This window comes from Muntiacus reevesi, chromosome 3, assembly GCF_963930625.1.
Source record: "Muntiacus reevesi chromosome 3, mMunRee1.1, whole genome shotgun sequence".
NCBI lineage: Eukaryota > Metazoa > Chordata > Mammalia > Artiodactyla > Cervidae > Muntiacus > Muntiacus reevesi.
The window spans coordinates 267031211-267051140 of record NC_089251.1 but is presented as its reverse complement, the minus strand read 5'-3'; the positions used below and the strand labels follow the sequence as shown (position 1 = coordinate 267051140).

General features: G+C 42.2%; 1 protein-coding gene across 4 annotated transcripts in view; it reads left to right on the top strand.

Annotated features, from left to right (window-relative positions):
• Nucleotides 1-270: 270 nt before the first annotated feature.
• Nucleotides 271-19930, top strand: part of PLEKHB2 (pleckstrin homology domain containing B2) — a 44613-nt gene continuing 24953 nt past the window's right edge. Inside the window, exons 1-5 of one of the 4 annotated variants that reach the window (XM_065931992.1) lie at nucleotides 4449-4463; nucleotides 6090-6141; nucleotides 14774-14818; nucleotides 16481-16633; nucleotides 17959-18061. In XM_065931992.1, the coding sequence (XP_065788064.1) occupies nucleotides 14782-14818; nucleotides 16481-16633; nucleotides 17959-18061 (293 nt within the window). In that variant the 5' untranslated portion in view covers nucleotides 4449-4463; nucleotides 6090-6141; nucleotides 14774-14781. Of the gene's footprint in view, nucleotides 392-4448; nucleotides 4464-6089; nucleotides 6142-14773; nucleotides 14819-16480; nucleotides 16634-17958; nucleotides 18062-19930 lie in introns of those variants that run through there. The other 3 variants (XM_065931994.1, XM_065931993.1, XM_065931996.1) reach the window with 3 other exon arrangements.

The window sequence follows — 19930 nt, the reverse complement described above, 5'->3', positions numbered from 1 at the left end:
GCATTCCCGACTTCAGGCGCTACGGGATGCTGCAGACTCAGTCTTTTTTTCCCTGCCCTAGTTCTAGAGTCATCGGTATCTCTCAAGAGCCCTGCCCAGCTCCTTTTCCGGGAAAGTGGTATTTACAAGCAATATCAGGGGAGTCTACTGTTCCTTTTCAGATGAAACTGAAGCCTGACCCTGCCGCCCAGCCCGCCCCCACTAGTCAGGCTCTTTCGAGCCCCGCCGCACCTCCGGCCTGCCTCGCGTGCCATGCGCATGCGCGCCGGGGAGGCGTGACGTCTGACGGCGGCCAGGACGCCAGCGAGACGCCGCCGGAGCCGCGGAACCCGGCGGTGTCCTTTCGCTTCGGACCTGTTTCTGTGCGCGGTGGTGGCCGGAGGCTTTGCAGGTGAATATTCCTGTCCGATTTCTCCGACCCAGACCCCCTCAGGCCGGGCCCACCCACCCCGCGCCCATCCGAGGAGACCCCAGGCCCGCGCCCTCCGTTCCCCACCCCGGCGGCGGTCCCTCCGGAGCCTCCTTTGGAGAGGCCCATCAGCGCCCCCCAGCCCCGCCCGAGCCCTTCCCCTCCCCCTCCTTTCTCCTTCGTCCCCCCCCCCCCCCCCTTCTCTGCTTCCCTTCTTCCCCCGGTCCCTCCCAAGCTTGTCCGAGAGCCGCCGCCCTCGCCTCCGCCAAGCGGATCCCCCTTGCAGACCGTCGCGCTCCGCCCCTGCGATCCCTCGGAGCCTCTTCAGTAGCCGTCCGCCCGTGTCTTCTCCAGAGGAAACCCCCCTCCTTTCGTCCCTTTTTTTCCTCCTTCTGGAGCCTCCCTTGGAGCTGCCCGCCCGCGCCCCATCCGGACTGACCCCCCAGCGGCTCCTTCCCTCCCTCTCTGGAACCTCCCCTGGAGCCGCCCGGCCAGCTGGAGAGCTCCCGCTGCTGCCCCGCTTCCTGCAGGTGCTCCCGCCGACCCGCTGCCCCTCTGCAGTCTGGGCGCAGAACTCCGCCCCTGCTGTCCGCCGGCCCTGGGGATTTGGACTCTTTGGTTCTCCTCCCACCCGGAGGTCTCATCCTCCTTAGGATTCTGGAATGGCATTGAAGCTTTGCGCTCGCGTGTGGGGCCCTTCTCCGCTTGGTTTCTTTCACCTACTCTCGGTTTTGCAGTGTCTTAAGTTTTAAGTGCTCCTAGTTGTAGTATGTCTTTTTTTGACATTTGATTGTCTCGCCTGCTAAGTACATTAGGAATCTCAGGGATCAGGGGTTTTCATTTCGCGTCGGAGTAGTGTTTTTTGTTCTTTTAACTCAAAAGTAGAGTGACTTAAAAAAAATATAAATTAAAAAAAAAAAAAGTAGAGTGACTTACACAGGAAAGTGTTTATAAATGACCGAATAGTAAAATTCCAAATTTCCAGGGTGAGCGGGGCAAAGGAATGAGGTGAGACGGTCACAGGATCAAAAAATCTAGGGGGACATGATTAATTCTGAACCATGTTGGAATTGACTGTTGACTGTGACTCCTGAGAAGCTTTCGTTTTTTTAAATGTCTTTTCTGAGTAGGACCGGGTAGTGCCACTGCCAGAGGGAGCAGCGCTTTTGTCTAAAGGAAAGGAAGTTCCTGGGTCTTGACGGACTTGGAGGAGACCAGTTCCAGTGCAGGAAGTGACTTGTCTCAGTCACGAAGGGATGGGGAATTAGGGCCCGGAGCTAATTACCTGTTAACTACCTGTTTGTTTACGACCCTTAATGTTTGTCTGACAAATAATGACCAAAGTACAATAGATGTGTTTATGTCCATGTGCAGCAAGACTGCTCCTTCAGCTGGTCCTCTTGTGCTCAGCTTGTCCCCTGGGCCCAGGAAGTTCTTAACCCTGGACTGGGTTGGACTGGTCTGATGGTTATTGATAGAAGGTGGTTGTTGGGGAGAGAGCTGGGCGGGTGCTTGTCTGGTCTTCCCTTGTGATTAGTGTTTACTCTTGTGTGGTAGTGATGAGTTAACTAATGCCCCGGCCCTTCCCCCCACTCCCCCCCAAATCTCTGAGAGCAGGAATCAAACATATGTTGCAGGATTATCCTGGCACTTGAGAGTGTCTGGCATATTATAGGTGGTCAGTAAATGCTTACTGAAGGAGGTTGCATAAAAGAACTCAGAACCTAATGCCGGTTTCTTTACTAGCATGTTTTTAATGGCGTTAGCACTGGATTTCTGAAATGTGTAGGTCAGTGGTGTAGAAAGAACAGATACCCTTCTTGAGGTAGTCATATTACTTCTTGGGAAAATAGAGGTTTTTCTTGATTCACTCTAGAAGGTTTGCTATACTTATCAGGTTGCTATCCTACATTAATATTTGGGTTCTTTCTCCTGTCCTCTTTTTTCTTTCTTACTGGATGTCTAAAGAAATTAAAGAATTACTTTATTAGTGTCAGTAACTACCAAAAACAGCTGAGTAAAATAAACTATTAAAAACGTTACCAAAGGACTTCCCTGGTGGTCCAGTGGCTAAGAACTCTACACTCCCAATGCAAGGGGTTGGGATTCAATCCCTGGTCAAGGAACTAGATTAGATCCACATGCTGCAACTAAAAACCCTGCATGCGGCAATAAAAATGAAGATGGAAGATCCTGCATGCCACAGCTAAGATCGGCGCAGCCAAATAAATATTCTTTAAAAAGTTAACAAAAAGTGGGCTAGTTGAATCAGTCATATTTTATTGGCTGTAAATTTGCTTCTGAATTTGATCCTGAGTACAGAGTGTTGAATTTTTTTGCCTCTTTGTTTTATTAGTCTGTCTGTCCTTTGATGAGTGCTTGTATTGGGTTTGTTATTAAAAATTGTTTGCTATGTGAAATGGCCAACACCAAATATGAACTGACCTCTGAATGATAATAGATTACCCAATCCTTGTCCCCTGTGTTGGAGTTCTTGAAGAACAAAGTTTTCCTCCCTTTTGATAAGGAAGTAATTTTACAACTGAAATACTAGTTCCTCTGAAAGTGAAAGTGTTAATCACTCAGTTGTCTCCAACTCTATGGGATCCCATGGATTGTCTCCTCTGTCCATGGGATTTTCCAGACAAGAATACTGGAGTGGGTTACCATTCCCTTCTCCAGGGGATCTTCCCCACCCAGGGTCTCCTGCCTTGCAGGCAGACTCTTTACCGTCTGAGCTACCAGGGAAGCCCCTAGTAAGTAACCCTAACCCCTCCAGTATTCTTTCCTGGAGAATCCACGGACAGGGGAGCCTGGCATGCTACAGTCCGTGAGGTCACAAAGAGTCGGACATGACTGAGCGATTAAGTGCTTGTGTGTGCACACACACACACAAACACACACGGAGAGTGAAATTCAGCAAGGTACATCAGAAAGCTGTTACTGTTTCTTCAGAGACTAATTTAGTTAGGTGTTGTGGGAAGGGTTTTTTGGTTTATGTTTTTTTCCCCCTTCCTTCTACTATGTGTTCAGATTTTGACAGCCAGGGGCATCTTAGTAAGTCTTCTAAGCCATTTGAGAAGCAGCCTGATGTGCTTCTGTCTTCTAGAAAGTTTTGGGCAAGTTTTAGGTGGATGGTGAGGAAATAATAGCAAAAATAGTAGTAATAATTGCTGTGGGAGCAGCTACCATTTGTTGGTTTTAGTAACTGTCACGCACTATGCAAGCACAAACTATTTTACCCAATTTTCCAAACATCTTATCCAAGTAGGTATAAGTATTCTCACTTTATAGATGAAGAAACTAAGGCTTGGAAAAGCTAAGTAACTTGCCCAAGGTGATTTATAAGTGATTGAGCCAGGATTTAAACGCTGTTCTTTTGACTTCAAAGCCTGTAGTCTGAAGCATTAGGTTCTATGAATTTTTAAAAGCATATTATCAGAATCATACTTTATGATTTTTGATTCCTAAAGATATACTTAATTTCTTCCTTGATTTTGAAAACAAAGAACTATTAAAAGGAAGGTTCAGGTAAATGTTGTTCATTTAAGGATTTAAAAAAAATATATTTAAGAATAATTAAAATTATTGCCTACATGTTCACATTTATCAAAATAATGCATATACATAAATTGAAAATCCAAATAGCACTTTAAACCTAAGAGTCAAAAACCCACTCCCTTTCCATTAACTTGAGACAACTGTTTCACCTTTTTTTAGCTGCCTTTTTTATATTTGAGATACAATAACATTGCTATTGATTTAGATGTAATCTTTGACTTCCTGCCATGGAAGATTTTGCCTCCTGTAAATGCACTTACTGAGTTTACCAGAGTCTCTTAAGATAATGTCAAGTTCTGTCCGTTTCCACTGTCCTTCAGTCTGGACTGGTTTCTTTTCTAGGCCTGTGGAACAGTTATCTTCCTGTGACCTTCCTTCACCTTCATCCTGGGCATTTTCTTTCCCTTTGCTCATTATTGGCTCCCTCGTTCCTCTCTCATTATGGTGGAATACATTCTTCACTAGGTTCTGGAAAGAGTTGAGTACGTGGAAGGTAAATCTTAAAGTCTTTGAGCATGTGTGTAAATGTCCTTATTTTATCTATTTGATTAATAATTTGGTATGGAATTCTGGCTTGAAAATAATTTTCTCTCAGTATTTTGAAGATACTGATCCATTGCCTTCCAGCTTCCAGTATTGTTGATTAAAATGCCCTTATGCTTTGCTTATCCTTTATGTGACTCCACTCCCCGCCACCCCCCGCCCCCGCCCCCCGCCCGCCCCGGAAGTTTTAAATTCTATTTTTTGTCTGTAGAGTCTGCAATTTCTTTCTTTCTTTTTTTTTTTTTTTGAGTCTGCAATTTCAATTTAAGCCTTACTGAGGATCTTTTAAAATTCTCTTGCTGGACACTCATTGAAGCTTTTGTGTCTAGAAATGCATTGTCATCTTCTGGAAAATGTTTGTATAGTATTTTTTCTTTACTTTTTTCCGGTGGTTTATTTATGAAACTCTCCTGTAAGCAGAATGCTGTATATCCAGGATTATCCTTTATTTATTTGTTTATTTCATTTCTTGGCCTTCCCCCCCCCCCCCCTTTCAGAGAGAGTTCTTCCATCATGATCTTTTATGCTCTTCTATTTTAGATTTGATTAATCATTTTAAACTGAGAGCTCTAAATGTTCCTATTTTAGAACATTTTGTTTCTTGGCTACAATATTGTGTATCATTTCTCTGATAACAATATTAGGTTGGTGCAAATGTAGTTGAGGTTTCAGACCATGAATTTTAAATCATTATAACTAGGCTTAAATACATCTTTTTTAATCAAAGTAGAAACCATTACAATCAGCACATTTTTGTCAATGAGAAATAAATTTGTTTATTCCTGTGGCATAAAAATCCATGCTTCAGGATTTGATGAACTCTTGGAAAGCATTTTCTGCCTCCTCCTGGTCGTGGAAGTGTTTTCCCTACAAAAAAACTGTCGAGATGCATGAAGAATGGTAGTTGGTTGGCATGAGGTCGGGTGAATATGACGCAAGGGGCAAAACTTTGTAGCCCAATTCATTCAACTTTTGAAGTGTTGATTGTGCAACATGCAGTTGGGTATTGTCGTGGAGAAAATTGGGCTCTTTCTGTTGACCACTGTGGGCTGCAGGTATAGCAGTTTTCAGTGTATCTCACTGATTTGCTGAGTATACTTCTCAGATGTCATGATTTCGCCAGAATTCAGAAAGTTATAGTGGATCATACTGGCAGCAGATTACCAAACAGCAACCATGACCTTTTTCTGGTGTAAGTTTGGCTTTGGGAAGTGCTTTGAAGCTGCTCCTCGGTCCACCAACTGAGCTGGTCTTCACCAGTTGTATAAAATCCACTTTTTGTCACATGTCACAATCAAGTTGCAAAATTGTTTGTTGTTGCTGTGTACAGTAAGAGAAGACGAACACTTCAGATCAACCATTTTTTTGATTCGAGGTCAGCTTATGAGGCACCCACTTATGGAACTTTTTTACCTTTCCATTTTGCTTCAAATGCCTAATGACTATAGAGTGGTCGATGTTGAGTTTTCTGGCTACTTATTCTGTAGTTTTAAGAGGATCAGCTCCAGTAATGGCTTGCAGTTGGTTATCAGCGTCTCTGGAATCCTAATCTTCAAGACTCTTATCTCTTTTGCAGAATTTCTTGAACCACCATTGCACTGTACATTCATTAGCAGTTCCTGGGCCAGGTGGGTTGTTGATGTTTCGAGTTGTCGCCACTGCTTTATGACCTGTTTTGAACTCGAGTAAGAAAATAGCTCGAATTTGCTTTTTGTCTAAATAATATCATTTCCATGGTCTAAAATAAATATAAAATAAACAGCAAGTAATGTCATTAGCCAAAAAACATAAATTGAGAAAGGCACATTAAGATAACATAACCATTTTTATCTAAGAATGTATTCCAGTATCAAATGGCAAAGTTCAACAGTGAAAAACTGCAGTTACTCTTTCACCAACCTAATAACTTTTTTTTAAAAGTTTTCTTTTGCTCCCTGCAATTTTTTCTAATTCCTGTGAAAGTTTCAGTTTTGTTTTTTTTTTAATCCTATATTTTTTAGTCTCTTATCTCGAGGCTTCCTCAGATGCTGGAACATACATGCTGTATTCAGACTCTCAGTCAAATCCTACTCTCTGTAGCCATATCGATGGTGGCCCACCAGGCACCTCTGTTCAAAAGATCCTCTTGGCAAGAATACTGGAGTGGGGTGCCGCTCCAGGGGATATTCCTACTCCAGGCCATCTTTCCGACCCAGGGATCAAACTCTTACATCTCCTGCGTTGATTGGCAGGCAGATTCTTTACCACTAGCGCTACCTTCGAAGCCTGAACATGCATGCTGTTTCTATTCAAGATGTTAAAAAAACTGACTGAAAGTTTATAGGTTTGTTTAAAGTTTACTACTTGGTGAGCTTTCTTCTAGGGTTTTAGGCAGAGGTCAGTTGTTTTATAGAAAACAAAAAGATCCGTATTAATGAGCCTTGGGCTGTGCCCTTTGCCCACACCTAAAGAGTCTGGGAGTTAAGTAAAGGAAGAGAACACGAAGTTCAAGATGTTCAGTTACTCTGTTACTCCACTAAGTGTGGCCTCTCACTCCCACTCTGAGCTATCCCTGACGTCACCAAGACTAGATAAACCCTCTGTGTTTCAGCCTTTCCAGAAAGGAAATCCTCAGGATTGGGGAGGATAGTAGCCTGGATGTGTTAGAGGGCCTAGTGACTCTTGTTAAAGATGTTCAGTAAATTCTGACCATCTCCCCCACCTTTAGAATTATCTCATGCTTCTAAATCCTTAATCTTCACAGTGTTCTGTGACTAGGGTTGGCTTGCTATGTTTTGATTGTTAGCACATGAAAAGCAGAGAAAGCTAAAATTTATATTTATTAGTTGTTACTTGTTCATTTGCTTTAGACCTTTCACAATGTTCTTAGCAGCTCATCTGCTTTTGTTTCTGCTGCCGTTCTTTTTGCCTTTGTGGATTTATGCAACTAAAGTTCATCTCATGAGAAAGCAGATTAGGTGTTTTAAGTTGTCATTAATGTTGATATGCAGTCACCAGGAGGGGTGATCTTCACATTATTAATAGGTCGTTTGTCATGGATTCTCATTTTAATGTCACTGTTGTGTTTTCTCTCTTTGAAAGTAACTCTCATGTGAATTGAAGTGTTTAGTGACAAGAAATTTGGATTTTCTAGAAATATGTAATATTTCTAAGTACTGTAGATGGAAAAATGGGAAGATGGATGTTTAAAGTCTGCCTTTTTTTCTTTTTCCCTTCTGAGCACTGAGTTATCACCTATCCTAGGTAACCTCAGGGCAGGACAGGCTAGCAGGATCCAGGACTAGGAATTGGTCTAGGCTGATGATAAACCTGTTTGGGGCAGTGACATGTGAATGCCCTACAAGACTGAGGGCAAGTAGGCTGAGTGATAGGCAGTATTCCCTCTTCCTCTGCTTTGTGATCAGGGTTCAGGGTATACTGGAGGGGCTTGGCAGGGGACAGACCTGATAAAAAGATGTAGCTGTGGTCGAGCATCGGTAAGGCGGATCATTCAGGAGCAGATGAGGCAGCTGTTCCTGTTTATGCCCTTGTTACCCTTGGTGTCTCTTATTTGTGCGGCCCGGTGTTGGGGTCTGTGTTGTGTTACGTCTCACTTACGGGTTGGTAGCCAGAGTTTGAGGATGCTCCTGGTGATGAGGCAGTATGCTCCAGGTAGTGGTGTGATATCCAGCATGGTACCTGACAGAGGTGGCTAGCCTCTTTAATGGAGATAAAGAGCTCGTTTTTTAAGTTTTTGGTTGGTTTGTAGCCTGTTCCTACAGTCTTCTCTGCTGCCTATGTTTCAGTACATTTGAGTCCTTAACTCAGAACTCTAGACTTTTTGTCTTAAAAAAGAAATTCTAACATCTTAGACTTTGTTATTTGTAGATAACAAATATCTCTTACTGTTGATGCTGTAACTTTGAGTGATTTAGTAAGGGGAAGGAATTACAAAAATCAGATTGTTTGACGTGTTTTTTTTTTAGCCACCATCCCCTTCACTGTGAAATTGAAGTCACAGTGTATGTTTTCTCAAGCACATTCTATAGTGATGAGGCTGTATGGTTTGAATCATTTTTATACTTAGGATGCCTTTTAGCCTCAGTTGGTTCTAATGAACTGTAATTATTGTGTTCACATTGGCACTTGTGTTGTCACAGTTTGGCCATTAAATACCCTTTAGCTGGTTGACTTTTTTCCTTGAGAGCACCTTTGTTTTTTTGACAATAAGTCATCTTAGGCATATCTTGAGGTATCTTGTCCCTAAATTGTAAGCAGCTCATTTTCAAGGAATACGGGTTCCTTTTAGAGGAGACCAGTATTAGAGATAAATATCTGGGCATGTAAGATTGTTCCATGTAATGACTAAGGGGAGACAGGATGATACCAGATAAGAAGATATCTGAGTCTGCAGAACAATTACCCTTTTTCAAAAAGTCATGAGTTTCTGTTGCTAATTTCAGTTCAAGTTTCTTTCTACCTTGTAATAATCTACTTTTCCCTTTCTTCATTAGTTTTGAACTATTTAGCCATGCAAGAGATACATTTATAATGTTGTCCTATCTATGTAGTTTTTTTTTTTTCTGTTTTATTCCTGTTTTAAATCTTGCCTCAAGTGGCCTGAAATTGATTTTCAAGTTGGGTTTTCAGTTTTCTCTTGTTGATATCCCCTTGAGTCACATCTACCTGAAAAGTGAAAGAAACCCAGCCTCACTCCCAAGCAAATGCCAGAGAAAACATAGGCACGATATCTGGCAACTCAAATGTTGATGCATGCAGTTAGTAAATAACTGGGAAGTTCTCGGTCCTTAAGGAGCCCTCTTCTTAAGTTTTCATCTTCCTGGATGCTAGTGGATCCAGGATGTTAATGTTCAGTTCTGAATTAATCTGGATGTTAATTATCAGTTCAGTTCAGTCACTCAGTCATGTCCAACTCTTTGCGATCCCGTGGACTGCAGCACGCCAGGCTTCCCTGTCCATCACCAACTCCTGGCATTTGCTCAAACTTGGGGTGTTAATCTTACAGGCACATAAAGTTGGCCTTGGATTCTTGAAGACCTGTGAATAAATGAAGCTGCTGTTAATTTCAGTGTTAGGCTGAGCTGCTATTTTGACTATTATGAATATCAACAAATATAGCCAAATGAATATCAATCATTAGAGATTTTAGAAAATTTACCGCAGAAGTTTGGGAAACTCCTTCCTGTTGTTCCACATTTTTACACTGTTCACTTGGTTCCACATCCACCAGCAAAGTTGTATGGCAGCATTTCAGTCAGGTTTTATGTTTGTATTGTAAACTAGGTGGCTCCCGATACCTACAGGTAATTTTTGGCCTAATCCCAACTGTTTTCTTTTTTCACGTGAAAAGGAAAATAAATGAGTTTCTATTAAGGATTGTAGAAAGTTTTAGTATAAATATCCAGGATTTGGCATGAGTGAATACCCTGCAGTTTTATGTTTTGGGGTAATAATATCACTGCAGAGATGTGATGCTATCTATGACATCCATCCCCTGTCTTTTTAACAACCAGGTTTGATCTTTTTCTTCCATTAGAGTATCAACTAACACGAAAGCAAGGCTTTTTGCTTGGCCACTGCTTTATCCTTAGTGTCTGCTGCAAGGCTGGGCACACATGACATGTTTAAAGAATATTTGTTGAATGAAACTATAATAGTGTTATTTCTCTGCCTCAACTCCTTTTGGAAGTAAATGATTGTTTTAGGGATGTTACAGGCCACCTGCCCTCAATTCTTTTGGCACCAGGGACTGTTTTCATGGAGTAAGGGCCAGCGGGCTATGGGTAGCAGGCTCTGCTTGTCCGCCACCCGCCTCCTGCTGTGTGGCCCCATGCCTAACAAGTCACAGACTACACCAGTCTGCTTCCTGGGGATTGGGGACCCTTATTACAGGCTGCAAACTGCAGAAAACTAGTTCAACTCAGTTTAAGTAATGACGAAACCCATCATTTTGTTTGATGGAAAGCCTTTCATTACCGGGAATTTTCCTGGTTGGGGGAGTCAGTGGCTCAGCAGTTAGCATTGCCTTCTCAACAGTCAGCTGCCTCAGGCATGTACCCTTACCATCAGCAGCAGTAAGCAGCACACACTCCCTCTGGGAAAAAGAAGAGACTGACTTTGTGCATCTGGTTCATCTGGGACTGGATGTTTGAGTGCCTAAATGTGAAAGAGGCAAACATCCTCTCTTTCCTGGTGAGGACGAACAGCGTGAATTGGCAAAAACTTCAGGGAGACGAAGAACATTCATTTTGAAGATGCTGAAATACAGGATGACTTGCAAGCCGTACTTAGACGTGGGAAACATGAAATGAGGGAGAACTCATTTGTTCTTTTGAGGTGGCTACTTGGGCTTCTGCTCTGTTTTGCCAACCTTCCAAAACGTTTGTGTCTTAAGAGAATACCTTAAAGATGCTAAAGTAGAAAACAAAAGTAGCTCATAATTTCAGCCTCCAAATAATATCTGTTGATTTGTTCAGTCCCTGGCCTGGGAAGATTCCACATGCCATGGGGCAACTTAAGCCTGTGTGCCACAACTACTGAGGTCATGCTCTGGAGCCCACAAACTGCAGCTACTGAGCCCGTGTGCCCGAAGTCCTGGAGCCCGCACACCCTAGAACCTGTGCTCCACGATAGGAGAACAGTCCCTGCTCACCACAATTAGAGAAGACCCGCAGGCAGCAGTGGACCCAGTGCAGCCCAGAAATAAATAAATAAATAAAATGATGCAATATTTGCAAATTGCAGAGAGTTGTAATAGGCCTGAGTATCGCCCCCTTTGCTGACGCTCAGCTTCGCCTTACTCCTCTCCTCAGAGGCGCACATCATTGGCAGTTTGCTGACACCTTCCAGAAAGCAGTTGTGCTGGTGGCTATCAGCTCTTTATGCTCATGAGCACAAACTGTTCTCCTTCAGTCCTTTCACATCTGTATGATGATCTGCCGTGTGTGGAGGGGCCTCAGGTTGGGGATAGTGTTATGCATGTGTGGATGAAATTGTGTGTGTATCAAGGAGGCATATTCCTAGTAATGGTGAGGTTGTTCATACATTCAGAGTGTATGAATATTTAAAATTTGGATGGATATCGTCAAATTCTCCTCCCAAAAGATTACAATAGTTTTCATTCCTGCCATTATGCTTTCTCCTTTTTGGGTATCATAGTTTTTTTCATTTGTGGCCCTGTAATAGGTAATGTTGTTAACTCGTGATTTGAATTTTGCTATTTGAATTGAGAGAGAAATGGAGAGCTTATGAGTTTTTGCCCATTCGTGTTTCTTTTTCTCTGAACTGCCAGATGAGTGCTGTTTCTGTTATAAGTCGGCTTTGTAAGTGAAGGAAATTAACTCTCTGCTGCCATGTATATGGTTGTAAAATGTATTTTTCTTTGTCTTTTATTGGTCTTCTTAACTTTTGCACTCAGATTTTTATTTTTATGGAGTTAAAGCTATTAGACTTTTTTTTTTTTTTTGGTGAGTTCTGCTCTTTGAGTTTTTTGTTCTGCTCTGACCTGGCCACTCCACCTGCTGACACCCGTGCACGGCCAACTGTAACTGGGCTATGTAAAGTCATTAGGGCACGCCTGGAGAAGGCAGTGGCAACCCACTCCGGTACTCTTGCCTAGAGATTCCCAGGGACAGAGGAGCCTGTCTGAAGCGATTTAGCAACAGCAGCAGGGCACACCCAGGGTAGAGCTTAGGCAGCTGGACCCCTGAACCCCACGATTCCAGGTACATTAGGAGAAGTCATAAGTTCTTGACAGAGCTGAATCTTTGTGTTCTGGGGCTGCTTTATGTCTATTAGACCTAAGTGGAGTTAGACTTAGTAAGGTGGGCAGGATTGTTGTTTTTCAGTTGCCAAGTTTGTCTGACTTTTTGCGACCCAATGGACTTCAGCATTCCAGGCCTCCCTGTCCCTCACCATCTTCCGGAATTTGCCCAAGTTCATGTCCATTGAATCGGTGATGTCATCCCACCATATCAGGCTCTGTCACCCTCTTCTCCGTCTGCCTTCAATCTTTCCCAGCTTCAGGTCTTTTCCAATGAGTTGGCTGTTTGCATCAGGTGGCCAAAGTATTGGCGTTTCAGCATCAGCCTTACTTTTAAAAAGGTGGGCAGGGTGCTGAGGCTAAAAACTAGATTGTTTGTGTCAGGGGTTATATTGGCCCCGTTAATGAGGTATTAGGTAAATTCCAGATGGCCAGTGAGATAAAATGACTTTGGTCCTTTACCCAGCTGAAAGGAGTAAGGACAGAGAGCCCAAAGGACTGTGATTTTGTGATATGATAAGAAACATATGAACTTCTAAAACGTTGGAATTTTCTGAGAGATTATAGGCATTAGGAGGGTTTTTTTTTTTTTAATTCATAATAAACTCCTTTCAACCATACTTGAGTTTATACTAATGAGATGACTCTTGGTGTGGGGGTGGGGTGGGGATGTGGGGGGCACCTAGGTCACTTCAGGATGGGGTTGGTTGCCAGAGGAACCAAGTTTGTGATGAGAAGGTTAGAGCTTTCAACCGCATTCCTGGATCTCTAGAGATGGCAGAGAGACTGCCATTTAATCACCAGTGTCCAGTGATGTAATCATGGATACCTAACGGAATCTCCTTCAGTTCAGTTCAGTTCAATTCAGTCGCTCAGTCATGTCCGACTCTTTGCAACCCCATGAATCGCAGCATACCAGGCGTCCCTGTCCATCACCAACTCCCGGAGTTTACCCAAACTCATGTTAATCGAGTCGGTGATGCCATCCAGCCATCTCATCCTCTGTCGTCCCCTTCTCCTCCTGCCCCTGATCCCTCCAAGCATCAGGGTCTTCTCCAGTGAGTCAGCTCTTCACATGAGGTGGTCAAAGTATTGGAGTTTCAGCTTCAATGTCAGTCCTTCCAATGAAAACCCAACACTGATCTCCTTTAGGATGGATTGGTTGGATCTCTTTGCAGTCCAAGGGACTCTCAAGAGTCTTCTCCAATACCACAGTTCAAAAGCATCAATTTTTTGGCACTCAGCTTTCTTCACAGTCCAACTCTCACATTCATACATGACCATTGGAAAAACCATAGCCTTGACTAGACGGACCTTTGTTGGCAAAGTAATGTCTCTGCTTTTTAATATGCTATCTAGCTTGGTCATAGCTTTCCTTCCAAGGAGTAAGTGTCTTTTAATTTCATGGCTGCAGTCACCATCTGCAGTGATTTTGTAGATAAAGTCTGACACTGCTTCCACTGTTTCCCCATCTATTTCCCATGAAGTGATGGGACCAGATGCCATGATCTCAGTTTTCTGAATGTTGAACTTTAAGCCAATTTTTTCACTCTCCTCTTTCACTTTCATCAAGAAGCTTTTCAGTTCCTCTTCACTTTCTGCTATAAGGGTGGTGTCATCTGCATATCTGATGTTCCTGATATTTCTCCCAGCAATCTTGATTCCAGCTTGTGTTTCTTCCAGACCAGCGTTTCTCATGATGTACTCTGTATATAAGTGAAATAAGCAGGGTGACAACATACAGCCTTGACGTACTCCTTTTCCTATTTGGAACCAGTCTGTTGTTTCATGTCCAGTTCTAACTATTGCTTTCTGACCTGCGTATACGTTTCTCAAGAGGCAGGTCAGGTGGTCTGGTGTTCCCATCTCTTTCAGAATTTTCCAGTTTATTGTGATCCACACAAAGACTTTGGCATAGTCAATAAAGCATCTCCTTGGGAACCCATAAATGAGAGAGTTCCACTGGTCACATGGAGATCCTGTGACGTGGTGCCTGGAGAGGCAATGGAAGCTCTGCTTGCACACTTTGTGCTTTTCATCTCATCCATTTGACTGTTCCTGAGTTGAATCCTTTTATAATAAACAGAATATTGTAAAGTGCTTTCCTGAGTTCTGTGAGCCATAGCAGATTATTGAATCTCAGGAGGGAGTCAATATATATTTATATGAATTTATATGTATAAATAAATCAATTTATATGTATAAATCTCCCAATTTGTACATCAGAAATACAGTAGGCCTAGGACTTTTCTTTAAAGTGGGAGCACTCTTGTGGAACTGAACCTTTAACTGGTGAGGTCTGATGCTAACTCCATATAGTTAGTGTTGGAATCCACCTGAATCAGTAGACATCAAGTTGGTGTCCTGAGAACTGGAGAATTGGTTACTGGTATGGAAAAACCACACACATTTGGTGTCAAAAGTGAGTAAAAACAGCTCATATGGGTCATTCTCTTTTCTGAATATGATTTTGAACCTGCCTGTTTTTTTTTCTGTAGGTGAGAAAATGGCATTTGTGAAGAGTGGATGGTTGCTGCGACAGAGTAAGTATAGGACATGAGCCCTTTGTGGTTTAGAGTTGCCTTAGGACTCATCTTTTATTTCTGTGGCTGATACTGCTGACATTTACAAATAAATAACAAAGTCTTTTATTTTAAATCTTTTAAATGCTGCTGCTCTGGATTTCCTCTTGCAGATTTTTAGATTTCTGTGAACTGTTTTTCTGCACACATGAAGCTTCTTTGTTGCTGCCTTGACAGAAACCAGGGGATAGTAGTCCCTGCTGATTTTTCTTACTAGCATTCTGTATTATTAATGGCTGACCTGAGGTTCTTAAGTCTATCCAAGCTGAGCTGGTATATTACTATGGAGGTACTGCTTACTGTAGGAAATAGCTGTTTCATCTAGGAATTGAATAGTGATGAGATTCTGAAATACTGGAGTCTTCAATTATAGATTAAGATTTGACCTGAGGGAGTGCATTTACCTAAAACCAAATCTTTTTTATCTCCAAAAGGACTCTGGGGAAGAGACTCAGTTCTTTTCCTATGAGATTGAGTTCATTTTCTTAGACTCATCTCTTTGGGCCTGACAGTCTAGTTTAGGATTCTGCAGTCAGGGCTTTGATGGCAGGTGTGATGCTTGGCTGGCACTCCCCGGCCTAGTGATTACACCTGTCTTGTATTTGGGTGACTCTCTTCAGTAGTTTTTGCACAGCTCAGGTGCTGCCAGTCAAATAGATACTGGATGCCAGTTATTTATCAATTTGGGCAAGTGCTGTGGTTGCCCCTCTCAGCAAGGTGGGTGCTTGATAGTGGTCAAAGAAATGTGGAAGGCAGCTGTGATGAATATTTTTTTGATACCTGCAGTGGACATGGGAGATATGGAGAGGCACATGCAATGGAATTTGTGCACATTGGCCAAGAATTGGGATCTATAGAAACAAAAGATTAGGTATAGATAGGTATAGATATGGTGCAGGGATGACCTTTAGTTTTCCTTTTTGGCTGACAGGAAATTAGAGTTTTATAAAGTTAAATGCCTAGTCCAAGATGACAGATGAAGGGATGCATTCTCGCAAACTGATAGACTGTGATGGATGCATGCTGGATGGGAGCCAGGCCCTGGGAGTGGGTGTGTCCAGCATCTGAGCCTGCCTCTGCATAGCCTCAGGCAGGGAGACTGTCCTGCACTGCGGGCTGTAAGGGAAGGTGAATGTTAGAGAAAAGTATACATGAAGGCCTTTCAAGAAAAAGAGAAAGATATTTTCCAGAAGAGGAAGGTATTACTGTTATTTCTAAGTAGAGAGTTTATAGTCCAACATTTTCTAATCAATCTAGCAGTTAGATACTGCTCAGAAGGTTTAGATATACCACATGGAGAGTTAAATGCTAGACATGTTTCATTAGCTCAAAATTTATTCAGCTTTTTTTTTCTTCTTTTATGTTTTGAAACTTAAGTTGGCAGCGTTCTCAGTAGTAGTGAAATTCTCATCTTAGAGTATGCTGCCTGCAGCCCCAGTGCAGCACGAGTGTTTGTGCAGTCCGGGTCTGCTTTCACTTCCATTTTCACAGACTGCCCTGGGCAGGCATATGCAGGTATACTTTTGGAGCAAGAGGAAAGTTTCTTTCGTTTCTGTTACCTGTGAGTCAGAGGACAAAGTCCTTGCTTTTCCACTCAAAGCCAACATTTCCACTTTTTTTCAGGTACTATTTTGAAGCGCTGGAAGAAGAATTGGTTTGACCTGTGGTCAGATGGTCACCTGATCTATTATGATGACCAGACTCGGCAGAGTGTAGAAGATAAGGTCCACATGCCAGTGGACTGCATCAACATCCGCATGGGACATGAATGTCGGGGTAGGTGGTTTGCAGTGTCCAACTTCTGTCACCTACCTGTCCCCATTCTTGGTGGGAGTGATTACTCTTCCTTAGCCATTTTGCTTTCATTTGCATATCAGAGAAGGGTTTCATGTAGGCAGAGGTAACCAGATGAAACCAGACACCTGGATTATAACCCATATGGGCCGGCAGATTAATTTTCTCCTCTGAATAGACCCATCAGTCCACATTTCTGTTCTCTCTCATGAAGAAAGTAGTGGAGAACTAAGGAATCAGAGTGCTGAGAACCCCAAGAAGGATGGAGCTACTCTAGGTAGTTAGATTTTGTGACTCAGAAACTGGCTTATTGATAACAGCTCCAGTTTTTTAGAATCTGATGTCTTTCCCAGAGTTACCTCTTATATAAATTTTGAAGGAATAGTTTTTTAATAAGCACAGACTTTTCTGTTTCTAGTTAATGGCATATGTGGACTTCCCTGTTTGTTTTATTACCTCTGGAGTACAGAGTTTACTGTAGTAACCATTGGTGTTATAGCATCCTGCCCATATAAGTTCTTGAAACACAAGTTTCTATGGACTGCTTGTTGAAATTCTTACTTGAACCAGGCTCAGATATCATAGGTCTTATATTTCTTGGTGTACATAGATATATTTTATTTCTTTTTATGAGTTTGTTTGTTTTTAAAAAATATTTATTTATTTTGGTTGTGTCGAGTCTTAGCTGCCACACGTGGATCTTTGTTGCCGGGTGTTTTGTTGCAGTTTGCAGACTTCTCTCTAGTTGTGGTGCATGAGCTGTAGAGTGTGTGGGCTTAGCAGTTGTGGCGTACAGTCTCTCTGGTGCCACAAGGGCTTTTGCTCCGGCTTAGTTGCCCTGTGGCATGTGGGATCTTAGTTCCCTAACCAGGAATCAAACCCCCATTCCCTGCATTGGAAGACAGATTCTTAACCACTGGACCACCAGAGAAGTCCCAGAGATACTTTGGACATCTGATTTTCACTTCTAAAGCAGCGATGTAGTTTGATGCTTCCTGTGAATAAAGGAAGTAAGTATTCTAGTAACTGATGGTTTGCAACACTTTTCATTGTGCTTATTCTTCTAATGTCTGGGCTGTTCTGTGTATTACCATATGTGGATGCCCTCTTGGAGAGGCTTTCTTGTTTCTCCTGTAGGAAGTTTAGTTAGTACGGAGTAATGATTCATGTGTTTGGTTCTGTAGGGCAGAACAAAGATGTTTTATAATTACAATGTTCTGAAGTACTGGTCCTTTGCTTATCTGAGCTATTAAGAAGAAATCCTTGGGAAAAAAAGTGGTGTTAATATTTCTCTATATTTTTTATAGATATTCAGCCACCAGATGGGAAGTCAAAAGACTGTATGCTGCAGATTGTTTGCCGAGATGGAAAAACCATCAGTCTTTGTGCAGAAAGCACAGATGATTGTTTGTAAGTTTTTTCTGATGTGTTTAACTTAAAAAGTACTTTCTGTTTTAATTTCCAGTTGCAGGAAAGGAAAAGAATGGCAGTTAAGTTTTCCTTTAGGCAGCAGAATAAGTGACTTAGAGGTGTGTGAGATAAATGTTAACAGTGTCTTAGTCCATGTCTGATGCCTAGCTTCTGCCTCTGCGGTGTCCTGATATAGTGAGTATGGCAGAAAGTATTAGATATAGTCACTTTGCGTTCTTTTCTCATTACTAGATGTGAATTGGATGATGGGCATGGCCAGGTGGGTTCTTTTTTTTTTTTTTAAGTGGGTTCTTAAATCTTGTGATTTTTTTGGCTGTGCTGCCTGGCTTGTGGGATATTAGTTCCCTAACCAGTAATCAGACCTGGGCCCACAGCAGTGAGAATGCAGAATCCTAACCTGTGGACTAGCAAGGGATTACCGTTAAATCTTGTTATTGTAATGTAAATGTCTTTTTAAATAGCACTGACATCTGTATTATATAGCCTTTTCTGTCTTTTAATGGTTCTTACTCCCATTTGCTCTCTCTGAAGAAAGAGTATAGAAATACAAGAAGGAAAGCCCAACTTTATTAGTTCTCATCCCTTAACATCTCATAACATCCCATTAATGTAGGACGAGAATCTTGAAAACTCTGATTTTTTTTTTTTCTGTCCACAATTTACCACTACCATAGGTTAACTCTGGACATTTTGAGAAGTCATTAACAGAGATTATAATAATATTCCTGTATATTAAAATGTTCATATGTATATGACATTTTTATAAAATCCAGGTGGCCAGTTTGTTAGAGTGCCTGACCCTGCATTTTACATATATGCTTACCCTCAATATAGGCATGCTAAACTCTAGGGTTTATTTTAAATGCCAGATGTAGTTTCTTTTTTACATTCTTATTTAGTGAATGATAAATGTCATTTTCTGGAAGAGGTGTAGCTTTCATAAAGACGAATGGAGAAATGAACACATCTAGCCAGTTTGCTACCTTTTTATAAATTGGATCTATATATATTTTTACTAGTTAATCATTTAAGCTTATGTATATTGAACACTTACTTTGGTCTGGGCTCTGTGCTGACTGCCTTATATATGTTGTTTAATCCTCACTTTATAAAGTGGATTGTTGTTCAGTCGCTCAGTTGTGTCCGACTCTTTGTGACTCCATGGACTGCAGCACACCAGGCTTCCCTGTCCTTCACTGTCACCCAGAGTTTGCTCAGACTCATGTCCATGGAGTCGATGATGCCATCCAGCCATCTCATCCTCTGTCGTCCCCTTTTACTCCTGCCTTGTCTTTCCCAGCTTCAGAGTCTGTTCCAGGAGTCGCCTCTTTGCATCAAGTGGCCAAAGTATTAGAGCTTCAGCATCAGTGCTTCCAATGAATATTCCATGAATATTGATTTCCTTTAGGATTAACTGGTTTGATCTCCATGCTATCCAAGACACTCTCAAGAGTCTTCTCCAGCACCACAGTTTGAAGCAACAGTTCTTTGGGCTCAGCTTTCTTTATGGTCCAACTCTCGTGTCTGTACATGACTACTGGAAAAGCCATAGCTTTGACTAGATGGAACTTTGTTGACGAAGTGAGGTCTCTGCTTTTTAGTACACTGTCTAGATTTGTCATAGCTTTCCTTCCAGAGACCAGGCATCTTTTAATTTCATGGCTGCAGTCACTGCAGTGATTTTGGAGCATGTGGGATCTTTGTGGAGCAGGAATTGAACCCATATCCCCTGCATTGGCAGACATATTCTCAACCTCTGGACCACCAGGGAAGCCCCCTCCCAGCAATCTTGATTCCAGTTTTGGATTCACCCACAGCAGCATTTTGCATGATGTACTCTGCGTATGA